The sequence below is a fragment of the Chelonoidis abingdonii genome, chromosome 2, assembly GCF_003597395.2.
Source record: "Chelonoidis abingdonii isolate Lonesome George chromosome 2, CheloAbing_2.0, whole genome shotgun sequence".
In the NCBI taxonomy this organism is placed as follows: Eukaryota; Metazoa; Chordata; order Testudines; family Testudinidae; genus Chelonoidis; species Chelonoidis abingdonii.
In genome coordinates, this window is record NC_133770.1 from 135314858 (window position 1) to 135329304 (window position 14447).

The following is a 14447-nucleotide window of genomic DNA, read 5'->3' on the forward strand; positions in this document are numbered from 1 at the left end:
CACCCTTGTTCACACTCTCTGATTGCATGATGGGGTATTGCAAAGCTTGGATGTTTATGCAAGTAGTAATTGAAAAGGTTACAAAGCTTGCAAGAGTTATAAAGCTTAAAAGGCTATGCTAACAATAATTAAAGTTACAAAGTTTGCAAAAGGTTACAAATCTTACAATCGCAAGGTAACACCCACAAATAGCTTTTGCCATTCACAGTTAACAAGTAGCAACTATTTTTAATCCAGCCTTTAAACAGGTTTAAAATTGGGCACAATCTCAACACTTTGACCAAGATTTGTACAAAATGGTGATTCAGTACATCTGCAAATTGGGACATTCATAGGCTATTATTTATTCTATATACAGCGCCATGTGTGTGCATGGAAGGGGCAGCCCCATCCTTCCCCACCACTGAGGCTACAGTGAGGGGCAGCAGCAGGGGAGGAGATGGATGTGATGGCAGCCCCCCCAGTACCCACCACAGGGGAGGCAAAGGGGCTTCCTGGACCTGAGAGGGGCTCTAGGAGCATGTGTAGTGACAGTGGTGCGAGGTGAATGTGGTGAGGAGGAAAGAGGAGCCCTTCCCCCAGAGCTCACTGCTGCCTGGGGGACAAGGGCTAGGGGGGGAGTTCTCTTTTCTGGCCCTGGCCCTGGCCCCAGCTCCAGGGCAGGCTTCCTGCACCCCAAACTCCTCATTCCTAGCCCTGCCACACCCAGAGTCCACATAGCCAGAGCCCTCACACCACCCCCCGCACCCCAACCCTCTGCCCTAGCGCTGAGCCTCTCCCAAACCCCTCATCCCTGGCCCCAGCCAGAGCCCTCATCCCCCCCGCCCACCATAACCCTCTGCCCCAGTCCTGAGCCCCCTCCTGCATCATGAACCCGTCAGCCCCACCCCAAAGCCCTCACCCCAACCCTCTACCCTAGCCCTGAGCCTCCTCCCATACCCCAAACACATCCACAGCCCTCACCCCTGCACCCCCTCACCTCCAACTCCCTCCCAGAGCCTGCACCCCTTCCCCTCCCCACACAACCCCTTCTGCCCCCAAACTCCCTCCCAGAGCCTGCACCCCTCACCCTCTTCCACCTGCACCTCCAGCCCAGAGCCTGCACTCAAAGTCTGTCCCAGAGCCTGCACTTGCACCCCCACTCCCTTCCCACACACCCTCTCCTATCTCCAAACTCCATCCCAGAGCCCGCACCCCCACTCCCAGCGTGGAGCCTGCACTCAGCACCCAAACTTCATCCCAGACCCCCTCCCCCACCCAAACTCCCTCCCAGAGCCCAACCTCTCACCCCTTTTGCAACCAAGCTCCCTCCCAGAGCCTGCACCCAATCCCCTGCCCCAGCCCAGGGCCTGCACCCTAGACCTCCTCCCCCCACCCAAACTCCCTCCCAGAGCCCTAGGCAGGTTGAGGGAAGAGTTTGGGTGGGTGGGTTCTGGGCACCACCACCATTTCTACAAACCTACCACCCCTGCTGAACACGACCGCTTTTCTGGCCCCAGCCCCAGGACAGCCTGCCTGCACCCCAAACTCCTCATTCCCAGCCCTGCCACACACAGAGCCCACATAGCCAGAGCCCTCACACCACCCCCCCACACCCCTTGCAGTATGCAAGAATGGAGACACAGATGACAGCAGTCAACACACACCCTTGTGACTTAGCCTAAGACCCAGGTCTTCAGAGGCTAGTGCACTAACCATCCTGTAACAGACTCACCTTCACACTGCACTTTATTCAGGTTTCCAATGACTGATGCATAAGACTATAGAGCAGTGGTCCCCAACCTTTTTGAGGCCAGTAGCACATTCATGTTTTCAGAAGAGTGTGGCAGGCGCCAACAATTTTTCAAGGCTTATTTTGTATTTGTACATTAAATAATAGGAAAATCATATTTAATATACACAATATGAATCCATAAGATAAAATGGGTAATTTTACATGTAAGAGGTATTAATTAAGTTATTCGGCAATTACTCTTTCACCTTACCATGTGAATTTGCTCTTTTTTTATCTACCTGTAAGAAAAATTAAGGAGTTTTTACAAAATAAATATCAAACAGTTTTCATCTCATTTATTTTAAAAAAGTTAAACATTGCTGAACTGCTGGTCCAAATATATTTATTATTCTTACTTCAACCTAGAATGAAGCCTGCAGCCCCGGAGTTCTCCGTCCCTGCCAGGCGTGGGCTGCGGTTTCTCTCTGTCTTAAGCCATGGCCCCAGCCCTGCCAGGGACCGAGAACACCGGCGCCCTCACAGCCTGCAGCCCCAGAGTTCTCTGTCCCCGGCAGAGGCGGGGCCGAGGCTTCTCTCTGGTTTCGAAGCTGGAGAGAAGCTGTGGACTGGCGTCTGCCGGGGACAGAGATCTCCGGCGCCCACAGCCTGCAGCCCCGGAGAAGCCGCAGCCCCGTACCTGCCAGGGACAGAGAGCACCGGTGCCTGCAGCCCTGGAGTTCTCTGTTCCCGGCAGGCGCGGGGCCGCAGCTTCTCTCCCCTGCTGGGCACTAGGCAGGTGCACATAAATGCCCCGGCAGGCACCATGGCTCCTGTGGGCACCGCGCTGGGGACCACTGCTATAGAGTATCCTCCCAAAGTCACTACAAACCTGCACAAATTTGAATCCTCGTCGCTTCCTCTTTTACTTCAATCACCAGATCAAGTCGGGCTGAATGAAAAATGACAATGTAATAAATTATATTTATCAGCCAAAGGCAATACAACAAATTACACGTCACCTTCTAATGCAGAGATAAAAACCATCTGAGACATGAGACCATGGTACGGTTGACAGGATGAGGGAAAGATGTCATTGGCAGCCTCCCAGCTCTGGGTACAATGTTCAATGCACAATGCTATCGTCATCCGCATGCTGCTGATATTCACAGCTCTGAATGATTCAGTTTAAGTCTATTTCCTTAATTAACAGCTGACACATCTTCTTTAAAGTCCTTTTTCTATTTTCTTCTTTTGTGGTTGTGATACTTGTCTTCAGCCCTGAAATAGAAACAAGCCATTATAGCCAATATCTTGTTAGGATCTCAGCACTTAACAGATTACTCCAAAACTGCTTGGCTGACTCAACTTTCACTGATGAGAGTCTGAACATTAGAGAAGCCTGAAGTTTTTCAGGACTGAAAATATCCTTTAAATCTAAGCACTTTCTTCAAAATCTTGTCACTTGTCTTCCCTTTGAGGGTTCATTGCCAGTGAGCTTTATTCAAGTCTCATTGCACAATCCTGCACTCTGACGGAGCACAATGTATCTTGTAAAAACAACTGCGTAAAGCCCATTTTATGAGACAAGCAGCCACTCCAGCCTATGCACCAACGTATATGGTCAAAGCATTTGTGTTTTTGTGAGCTGATCCACACTTGCTAGGAATTGTGCTATACAACTTCTTCCATTTCTGTTATAAACCAATATAGGGTCACAAAGAGAGCCCGGAAGGCTGACGGGAAAGCGTTTTGAGTAAGCTCCTAAAACCACACTTGGAACCATATCCTCAGCTGGGATCTGTTGGCTCTAGCACTTGCACTAGTGCCAGATCCAAGTAAATTCTATGGGACTCCATCAACTCTGCACTATGGGCATGAGACTCTGTATTATTAGACCCCATTGCAGGTCATCATCTCTTCACTTTTAGTACTAAAAAACTTTTAGTTCTCTACTTCTTCAGTGGTGTTGGTGTCATTCATTACGGGCAATTTTGTTCTGAAGCTTAGGAAAACTTTCCGTTTAGAACAAAAGAATCAATACATGAAGCAAATGGTAGAGCTGACAACTAATCTAACTGGTAGATCCCCATGCAAACTCCTCAGAAGTATGTATTAACATTCACTACATGTACACCAACTAAGTAACTATCAGTAATACAAGGTGTGGTTAATTCATAATATACAGCCCACATAAGACAAATGGAGAGCACTAGCTGACCCTTTGGGTCAGATCTGAGCCAATGCTCCTGCATTGTCAGGGGCAAGTCACTGCTGGGGGAGCCATCTTTTGGATCCCTGATTAAACCCTGAAATCTGGATCACTTGTTTTTTAAAGATTCCACAGCAAATTCTGCTTGGACAGGGGCTTAGCTTAGCTGATCTGGGTTACTACATTCTGCCTCTGAATTCTCCTGAATTTCCACTTGGAAGGAGTATTACGTTCCTGCACTAAACTCGGATGCACCGTTACATTTCACTGGTGACTATCATCACTGACTGGTACAGGCAAACAAATTGCTTAGAGTAACACTTGCCTCTCTCTTTTTCTCCTGGAATCCCTGTCTTTGCCTCTTTCTCTACTTCTTTTTTGTTTGTCTGGACTTCTGCTGGGATCTCTCCTGTGTCTAGATCGATCAACATCCTTAGAACTTCCACAAGACTGTCGAGAGTCCACTGATGCTGACCGTCTCTCTTCGTTTCTGAAGAAAAAAGTCATTGGTTTTGTTTAATAAATAGTTTCATAAACACTGTAGTTATTAGAATACTTTAATCTCCATCGGTCTGTCTCTGGCAGGCAACGAAAAGGAACTGTACCCCATTTGGTAGAATCATTTTCTTCTTTTTTTTGTTTGTGATAATAAAAGCTTGGAAACAAAACACTGTTAGCCACGGATTTTGGCTTCTCTTATTCGACAAGTTGCAATTTCTTCCCCAGTTCTTTAGGTGCAAAGGCTGATATAGATCCGATTTACTATTTCAACCATCCAAGTCAGGAAATAAAAATGAGAAGCATTACACAGTGACGCAGACACACTTCCATGTCACACAGGTAATAAAGTCTATCCTGTTTTCTTTTTCAATACCCAAGTGAAGGATTACTGATGATGTTAAGTATATTGCAACACTAGTAGTGCAACACAGCTATGTTCATGGAACTATGAGAACCTTAAAGGGACACTGTCAACTTGACATCTAATCAGTTTTTTTAAAAAAGGAGTTCAAAATAATTTACGGTACTATTCCAGTCCCCCATCTCCCCAACTCTTGTGTTTTAAAAGTCACATTCACACAGGTTTTTCTCTCCCTAGCTGCTCTGTGACTGTCTGAGACCTGTGGTTACAGCACTGTATTAGGACTCAGGAGACCGTATGTTCATGTCCCAGCTCTGCCACAAACTGCTTGTGTGGCCTTAGGAAAAAAAGTCACTTCATTTCCCCATCTGCAAAATGGGAACACTTTTTTTCTCCCATCCCTTGTCTTGTCTACGTAAGCCATACACTCTTCAGGGCAAGGACTATCTTAGTATGGATTTGTACTGTCCAGTACAATGGGTCTACTTCTCAATTGGGCCTTCTGTGTGTTACTAGAATACAGTAATAGGTCGCTATGGATTAACGGTTCCCAGTGTCCCTGCACAAAGAAAGCATTTTGGTGAGTGCTGAGAGGTTCTTCTTAATACCTTCCTGAAGACTTTGCTGAAATGGAAGATTTTCCTCCTTCACACGTCTCTGCATTGTCTGGTTTACTTTCCTCCTGCCAGTGGCTGCTGAGTTCTTCCATGTGCACACCAATCACATCTCTGATTACCTGGGAAGAGATTAATAAAAGAAAACTTGAAGCTAAAATAGACTAGAAAACACCAGACAAAAGAGGAGGTCTGAGATGTGGTTTTTAAATGCACTAGATATTTGTACGGAAAAACATTTGTTTGCTGAAATAAAAACTCCAAAGTAATTTTACTAAAAAGCACCTTAAAGGGACACTATCAACATGCAGGTTGCTGGAATTTGCACGTACAAAACTCAGTATTAAAAGTAGCTGTGATCAATATATTCAGTAACTTGCAGTGAAAAAAGTTTTCTGTTTGCATCTGAAAACGTTTCTCCGAAGTCTTTGCAACCCCAAACAGCTAAGGCACAAGAAAAGGATACTGAAATTGACTAGTCTAGCCTCACTGTTCAGGAATGAAGAACAAACAACATGATGGACACAAGATTTTTAAAGTTCTTTCATTTTTAACAGTCTCAACTGTTGGTATCGGAATTGGGTAAGGAAAAATGCATTTTAAATACATGTGTTTTTAACCCTGCAGTGCCGCTCTAAGTAGTTTATGCAACTTTCAAATTGACATAGCTCAAACTACAGGATAGCCACAAAGTGATACCAGGAAACACTGACAACCATTAACATTTCTTTTTGAGATTTATAAAATTGCTAATACATTTACCAGCCTACATCTTCAGACTTGGTCAGAAAGTTTCTTTAAGATTTTTTTGCCTAGGCATCGTTGTTAAAACTGTTTTTACTAATCTGAATAAAGCACATTAGAGAGTGTACACCGTGAAAAGATTGAGCATTCTAATACCTGCAAGGACTTGCACACTCTACAAAAAGATTTGATGCTCACCTCAGTATAAGATTTCTTTGTTATATGAACATTCTTAGCTCTGTATGACTGCCGCCGTCTTTTATAGTCCCGCATTTCTGCCAGGATTTCAAGATGAGACTTTGGACCTTTTTGACCATCATCTAATACATATTGAATGTGAAACAAGTGGTTAAACAAACTAAAAAAAATTGTCAGAAGCAATACATCGGCACTTGAGAATACATAACTGAGCTATCTTAGAATGGTGCTGTTTACAGGACTAAAGGTAAGTTTGTGTCAAGTTCTTTTAACATATGTTTCTCTGGTATTTATTTACTGCATCAAACAGTGTCTACGGAAGTTGGAGAGAAAGCTGGAAGAGATCTGCTTACCCAGTAAAGACCAAAATCAACAATCAAAATAAAAGGCATTCAAGCCACCATACAAAATTATTACATGAACTCTGAGACACTGCAGTAAGACCAATGGAGTGACTTGAAATAAGTTATTTAAAAACAACTATCCTAAATACAAATTTACAAGTCACATTTTCAAAATCCATATTATTGAAATGCGGAAGTCTGGCAAACAGAGGTATCAATCCAGCAAATGTAAATGTCTATGGCCAGCAGATCCTTTTGCAGGATCGTGGCTCCAGAAATAAGGCATTTTTTCCCTGCATGTACATTGTTCGTTTTACAGAATATAGTAATTGGAGGAGTCCTGGTCTCACTAGTTTATACATTTCTCCAGAATTGTCTTTGTGCCAAATGACTATCATGTGTTTCTTATCACATTCCTATTGTTAGTGTTCCATGCTGCTTTAATCTCATATCAGCTTTCACAGCAGAAATCTTGCAAAATTTCACATTCAGTTGTGAGCCAAAGAAGTGAAGGCCTGTTGCAGCAGAAATGAAGAATCTCTCCTCCTGCTGAGACGCAGGCAATAGATACAATGAGAGAAGAACTGTTTGGACAGAAAGCTGACAGAATTGAAGGTGGAAAAGAGAAAGCTACAATAAGCAACTACACAAAGACCACTACATTACAGGATCTGAAGGTATCTTACTTGTGTCCTGAACTGTACCTTTTCTTTTTGTTTTTGTTTTTTTAAGAAAAATACAAAAAGAGTATTTGCCATCTCTTTTCCAGGCTAGTTTGCATAATTTTTGTCCTTTTCCTAGAATCCACAATTTGGTTTACATTTTATTAATTCAAACCTGAATAGATGTTCAACCAAATCCCTCTAACTGTAGAAACATGACAACATTTGAAAATGACAAACACTGCCATTTTAAGTTGTAAAACTCAAGAATTGGAATATTTCTCAAACCTTGGGTGACTTTAGCAGCCAAATCTACAAAGAGATCACTGTCGTTTTCAGTGGCCTGGGATCTAGACCTCTGTTTCTTCGTCTCTTCCAGGACATAATCATAGATTGCAAGACGATCAGCTTGAGTCAGGTCACAGATGCAGCGTTTGTGGTTTTGGGGAACTTCAACAGGCAGTGAAGAATAGGCACCTAAAGCTTGTGAACAAATGGACATTATTACTTCTATAAAATGGAAATACACAGAGAAACTTGTGGGGAGGAGCAAGTGTGCTGGCACTAAGAACTTGGACACTATTTACATACTTTTCACTTGTGCAAGACAGACTTCTTCACTTTCACTGGATTCGGATAGCTTAAAAAGTGCTTTAGTTGGCCTAATTTTGGGAAACCACTGAAGTCTGCTTCATGAAATGACGACTCTGTAACAGACTGGCACCAAATGGCCGCTACACTTCTATGTCGTTAACTTTCCCCAAATATGCACCTGGGGAGCCAGGAGTTTTGGTGTCTCCTCCAGGAACTAGGAGGGATATTTGGGGGGAAAGGGAGAGAATGGCCACAAAAATTATCTAGTCCACAATACGATTTCTTGTATTATGTTATTAGTGACAGCCCACTAGCCTGCAAAAAAATCTTTTTGTACTGGTCCAATAGCACATATTTATTTTTAAATTTGTTTCCAAATTTCAGCTGCAAACTAGTTAAAAGCCAACATTCTATTGGCAATAAATGGAATCAAAGCCTCTGTTTAATCAAACAGATAATGCTCAATTGTCTGCACTGAATACTTGCAAAGACGATTCAGAACAGGCTACCTTCTACCCGCTCACATTTCTAGTTGGTTTAAAAACCCTGAAGAGAAGTAATGTGCAACAAAACATTTACAATTGGCAAAACAGAGTTGCCAGTCTCCTCCCATTTATTAGTCTACACTTACTCACCAGCTATACAGTTACCAAGATGTATTTGTTACCTGCTGGCTAAAAAAAACCTGCATCCCCAATTTATCAAAAGTGTAGAGTCTCTCCCTGTTTTTGGCAAAGATTTTATTTCCTTCAAACAAAATAGTCAAACCCTCACTCACGCTCTCTCCAACACACTGTAGCATTTCAAAGTGAATTTCTTGAAACAACAGAATATGGTACTTATGAAAGGCTATCACTTGCAGAAAGGATGCTGTATAGCTTTCAAGGCTTGTCTATGCTGCCAAGGGCATGTAGGTTACGTGTATCTACATGCTGCACTGAAAAACAGGCTGCATTCACACTGTGGTGGTTAGCTACACGTGGCAAAAAAAGACTCTGGCAGGGGAGAAGCAATGGAAAAAGGCTCCAACAGCGAGGCCAGAGCCTTTCCTTGCAGCAGGAAAAGGCTCCAGCAGTGGGGTGATGCTGGAGTCTTTCTCCACTGCCTCCCCACTGCTACAGCCTGTCCTTGCAGTGGAGAAAGACTCCTGCAGTGGAACACTACACTGCTAAAAATAGCCGTGTATATGTGAGAGGCATTGCTAGTGCATGTCAAAAGTGAGTAGAGTACATACCCTAAAGTTCAAGTGTGTCTTTACTCTGCTTGCCCAAGCAGTGCCTCACCATCTACACTGCTATTTATACTTGTGCTAGGTGGGTGTGCAGCGTATGTATTCAACACACACGGTCAATGGAGACAAAGCCTAAGTTAGGAGAACATTCATCTCCCTGATTCCCCTTCAGTCTCACCCCTGCTCATGAAAGCAGAATCAAGGATATTTTTATTTAATATTGATGACTGCGTACTGAAAACCTGGACTACAACTCTGCGTTAGTGGAGAGCCTGAGAGAAAAGAATAAGTGTTTACCAAGTAAAACCTGATAATAAATTAAGAAGTTATTAGGTGAATGTGGACAGTTTGGACAACTTTGGTTCTTTCTTCTGATGGCTTCTAAAAAGTGCAAGAGCACAATGTTAAAATAGGATGGTGAGCTATAACTGTAACACCTAGTGGCCTATAGATGTATTTTTGCAATACAGCATATGGTACATGTTTTGGCGTTCATTTATTTTCTTTTAAAGTTGTTCAGTGCATTCAAGTTAGATTAAGATTTGAAATTAACATTACTACAGCTTTGTTAAACCGTGGGGCAAAAACTTCACATCTTCCAAATATGCCATCAATCTTATGAAAATTTCCAGGTGCCTCCTTTCCAGAGAGCCCATTCTACAGGTTTCCATTTCTATTTTAGAAAAAGAAAAATAGAGCAGAAAAGTTTGCCAGTCAGCGCTGCTGTATTCAGCTGCTGAGTTAGCAAGTCAGAAAGGGAAAATAAGCATACACTTTTTTCCCTATGTACACTAGGGTTGCCAATTTTGGTTGGACGTATTCCTGGAGGTTTCATCACATGACAATCTTTAAATTTAAAGTTATTCTTTAATTCCTGGAGACTCCAGGACAATCCTGGAGGGCTGGCAACCTTTATTTGTGCATGTGTGTATTTTAAAATGACAGAGTCAGTAGCTTAATGCAGTTTTATCCAGGTGCCACAAACACTCCCACAGCACACACTGTAATTCTACTGCCATCTGTACAAGCAAGCACAGTTTGTCAAGAGGCTGTCTTGATTTCATCTTTCATTCTCTTGAGAAATCTATTTCTGTCCTTTCCTGGGGCTCCAGGCTGTTTTGTATGTTCTCTGATCAGTGAAAAACAGGGTGTAAGGACTTAAATGTACGGGTGGACACAATCTCCATCCTGTCTATGGAGGAGCAGGCCCCTCTGACTAAATCACTCTAATTCCTCTTAGGAAAATGTGCAATAATCCATTGTAAAAATGGAAATTGAAGGTTCACGTATTGTGGGGCAATGAAAGACAGCTACATATCACACGCTCAATAAAACAAATGTTAGTTTGGGGATTCAGAGGAGGAAGTGAAAGCAAAAGGAAAGGTTTCTTGTCCAGGAAAAGTATTCCCAGCAGTGGGAGTGGGGTTCCGTCTGAGGGGGTTCTGGGCTGTGGAAGGCAGAAGAAGGGACAGCTCAGAGAGCTGGGCCAGAGGGGGTCAGTAGGGGAAAGATTTTAAATAGTGGGATTGTGAGACTGCAACTAAAGAAACATCGTGAGCTTTGCAGGGCTGATTTCCAGTCCTGAAGATAGCTCTTGAGTTGAACATGGAGGACTTGAACCCTCCCCAGGTCCCAGGTGAAGGAGGAGAACACAGCTGTGGGGACCAGACGAAGTAAGGGAGCAAATGAATATTGTATGACAGTGAACCCACAAATGAGATCAAGGGAGACTGGGAAAGAGATGGCTTGAGTGATCATGAATGGGAGGAGACATGGCCCACACTACAGAAAAACTGGAGAACCCCTGGCTTAATCTGTGTACTCCGCTTACCTTCACTGGAGCCTCCACCTTCTTTTGCACTTAAAGCTTTAGCTTGTTTAATAATTTGAAATTGTAGATCCTTATCTGAAAAAAAGGAAAAGAGAATTTTACAGAGCTCCTGCACCTTTGTACAAGTCCACCCTGAGGTATGTGCTAGATCTGTGCTTTCAGCTGGCGAGGTTTAATGGACAGGCAGGCAGTGGTTATTGTACAGAGAGAAAATATTCCTCATCCTGAATTACTGCTGTTCAGCAAAAGGCCATCAGACACTCAGGAATTCTTTGACTGTAATGGAAAATTTTTAGCCAAATATATTCTGGCTTTTTAAAAGTTTGTTCTGACATCCATTCCATGTTTTTAGTCCAGAAAACCAAAGCATAGCCAGTTAATAAGATTTATATTTATTCTACAAGTAAATGTAAATGATATCAAGTTACTTCTCTGGTCCTGCTAGCAGGGCCAGCTCCAGCTTTTTTGCTGCCCCAAGCAGTGAGGGAGGGAGGGAGGGAGTGAAGGAAGGAAGGAAAGAAAGATTGGACCACTGCGAAAATGCCGCTGAGGAAGACAGGGAGTGAAGGACACACCACTGAATTGCCGCAGAAGACTGAAGTGGACCGACTGGGCTTCTGCTGAAGTGTCACTGCCGCCGACCCGGACATGCCGCCCCAACAATGGACAGATGTGCGGCCCAAGGCACCTACTTCCTTTGCTGATGCCTGGAGACGGCCTCATCTGCTAGTGTGTCCTGTCTCCTCTGTGTCTGTTTCTCAGGTTCTAAACTCCTCAAGAACACAGACTCACACTGTGTGTCTTGCTTTATTATTTAATATTATTATTACTGTGCTGAGCAGATTTTTCAAACACTTGACATATAAACATCTGTTAATTGTAACTCTGCCATTTAAAGAGGGACAAGTAACTGAAGATCACATTTTCATCTGCCTTAAAAGGGCCTTATAATCTTAGTGGCAACAACCTCTAGATTCCAGAGCAAGATTTATTTGGAAGCAAGTACAATAATGCACTACAGAGACATTAAAGAGAATCCTCCCTCACCCAAGAACCATCCCACACTAATGTTTCCACTAGTTTATGCAGAACTGCAGTGAAAACAGATCTCCCTTCAGAAGCTCTACTGCAGTAGCTAAACGCTATTCTTAGAGCTGGGTCAAACTGCTGAGGTGGGATACACATGTGATCTACTCACATCACAGATGAGTCCGGTGCACAAACAAGAAAGTAACAAAGCAAAGGGAACTTGCAAGCTGTGTTAGAGATATGGAAAAAACAACAATCTGCCACAAATATGCTGATAAATAAGTGGGAATTAAATTATAATATCCTCTTCAAACTTTGAAAATGAGAAGGAAAGATAGCCTCTGACTAGGATCGGATAAGGTAAAAAGGTGTGCTGCTCAGCTTTGCAGAATGAAGGTAAAGGGCCACAAGCCAAATTTATTTTAAAAACACCTAGATGGTGAGAATAATGATGTTTCTCTTACACTGGAGCAACTGAGGTAACATCGTCACCTGAAGTGTCTGCATTCCACTGTTCAACCATTACCAAATTCATACTTACCAATAGTAATGGTGGGTATCTTTGCTTTCTCATAGTAAAATGTAGAGTCATACATTTCAGCCTACAAGCCAAAAGACATTAATTATACCATTCTGGAGTTTATAGCTAGGACTCAAGCATCCCCACCCATAACTGCCAAGGGCTCCCCAATTCTGTAGTCTGATAAACCCAACTGGGCCTTCACATCCAGACAGTCTCTCACTGGACTTGTGTAGGCGCACAGGCCACCTGCAGCATCAGGGCCTTTGTTTATACAATTTCTCTGGGCCTAGAGTATAAACAGCAGATTTCTCTGAACCAATCCAGATCTCTTAAGACTGCCAAACTATTTCCTCTCAGCAGAACCTGACCAAGAGATTCCTGGCCCTGGAAAAAACCAACCAGTCCGCCCAGAGCTGAAAGTGGCTACCTGCTCCTCTCTAGAGTACTCCAGCCTCCTCAGCCGGCAGGCCACCATGTGCTTAGCCAGGGAGGCTCTGGGCATCTGGTGATTGGCATCGTAGGGACAAATGGCTCTCTCCTCCTACCAGAGGAAACACATAGTCAGCACCAAGTAGGGGCAGGGAACTCCTTCAATTTGGAGCTGGGGGGCAAGGAGGTATTGGAAGCAGGGCACTCAGTCAGTGCAGGCAGGGGTGGAGCTGGGGATAAGCGGGTGTTGGAAGCAGGAAGCACAGTGCAGGTGAGGATAGTGCTGTGGGGGACAAGAGGGTGTTGGGGGCAGAAAGTGCAGCACCGGTGCGGGTGGAGCTGGGGAGAAAGGGGTGCTGGGGGCTGGGGGCGCAGTGCAGACAGGGGTGGAGCTGGGGTAAGAGGGTGTTGAAGACGGAGAACACAGTGCAGGTGAGGATAGTGCTGGGGGGGGCAAGGGGGTGTTCGGAATGGGAGCGCAGCAAGGGTGGGAATGGAGTTGGGGGAAAAGGGGGTGCTGGGGCAGGGGGCGCAGTACAGGCAGGGGCAGAGCTAGGAGGTAAGGACATATAGGGGGCGGGGGCAGAGCTAGGGGTGTTGGAGGGCGGGGTGGCAGTGTGGGTGGGTGGGGAGAGTGGGGGCTCTGGGGGCAGGGGCGGACGCAGGGTGTTGGGTGGGGGGCGCAAGTTACAGGCGGGGCGGAGTTTTGTGGAAGCTGAGGGCAACGTAAGGGGCGGCGGGAGAGAGCGCGAGTGTAGGGGGGGAGAAATGGGGGGCAGGCCGAGCGGTGCTGGGGGAGGGGGGGCAGGGGCGAGCTGGGGGCGCAGGGCGGGGCCCACCAGCCTTCACCCCCAGGCACCGCGGGACACACGCCGGGGCGAGGGAGCCCGACCCGCGGCGCTGGGAGAGATTCTTGCCTGAGCCCCGAACCACACGGCGCAAGGGGCGCCGGCCATTCCGCTCCGGGCAGCCGGGTCTCAAACCCCGCTGAGGAAACAAAGGGGCCTGGGGGCGGCCATGTTTACTAGGGGCAGGGAAGTGGCTTCTACTTACCTCGGGGCAATCTGGCTTCACTGTTATTGTAAATAATGGGCGTGGCGGCCATTTTTAGTGATGGCAACACTGTGGCCTGTGATCCCCGCGGTCGCTCGCGAAGGAGGCGAGGCTGCCAGCGCAGAGCCCGGCGCAGGGTTCCGCCCTTCGTGGTTTCAATGACAGTCACAGGCCCGGGAAGCCCCGCCGCACAGAGTGTAAGTGTCGCTAAATGAAACGGTTTAAAGGGTGTTAGCGGAGCCGGGCCTCGTGCAATTCGATGGTCACGTGTGAACAGGCAGCTCCTTGGGCAGCCCCACAGGGGCCTTGCCCGGCGCAGCGCGGCCCCGCAGGCCCATACAGCAGCCGCAGGCAGGTGCTGCAGCAGAAAAGCCACTGAGAGGGAGGCTCAGCGCGGGGCGCCCCTACTG

General features: G+C 45.5%; 1 protein-coding gene across 2 annotated transcripts; it reads right to left on the minus strand.

The window, feature by feature from the left end:
* Positions 1-1710: 1710 nt before the first annotated feature.
* SNRNP48 (small nuclear ribonucleoprotein U11/U12 subunit 48) lies at positions 1711-14125 on the minus strand. Of its 2 annotated transcripts, none has more exons than XM_032796336.2 (9): positions 14038-14125; positions 12983-13096; positions 12574-12634; positions 11004-11078; positions 7636-7830; positions 6342-6463; positions 5394-5521; positions 4249-4413; positions 1711-2992 (listed from the first exon to the last, which is right to left on the minus strand). In XM_032796336.2, the coding sequence occupies exons 2-9, from the start codon at positions 13055-13057 to the stop codon at positions 2953-2955; spliced, it is 861 nt and encodes a 286-aa protein (XP_032652227.1). In that variant the 5' UTR covers positions 13058-13096; positions 14038-14125; the 3' UTR covers positions 1711-2952. The 2 variants fall into 2 exon arrangements, with proteins under 2 accessions (XP_032652227.1, XP_032652226.1); XM_032796335.2 differs by having other exon boundaries at positions 13902-14045.
* Between the last annotated feature and the right edge of the window lie 322 nt (positions 14126-14447).

What these genes read in the sequence shown, in the direction of transcription:
- SNRNP48 (XM_032796335.2), bottom strand. Translation starts at nt 13,940, where the DNA reads ATGGCCGGCGCCCCTTGCGCCGTGTGGTTCGGGGCTCAG. An exon ending in GATACCCACCATTACTATTG is followed by an intron (nt 11,079 to 12,573) that starts GTAAGTATGAAT and finishes CCTTTTTTTCAG; the next exon opens with ATAAGGATCTACAATTTCAA. An exon ending in TCCAGGAGAAAAAGAGAGAG is followed by an intron (nt 2,993 to 4,248) that starts GCAAGTGTTACT and finishes TTTCTATTTCAG; the next exon opens with GGCTGAAGACAAGTATCACA.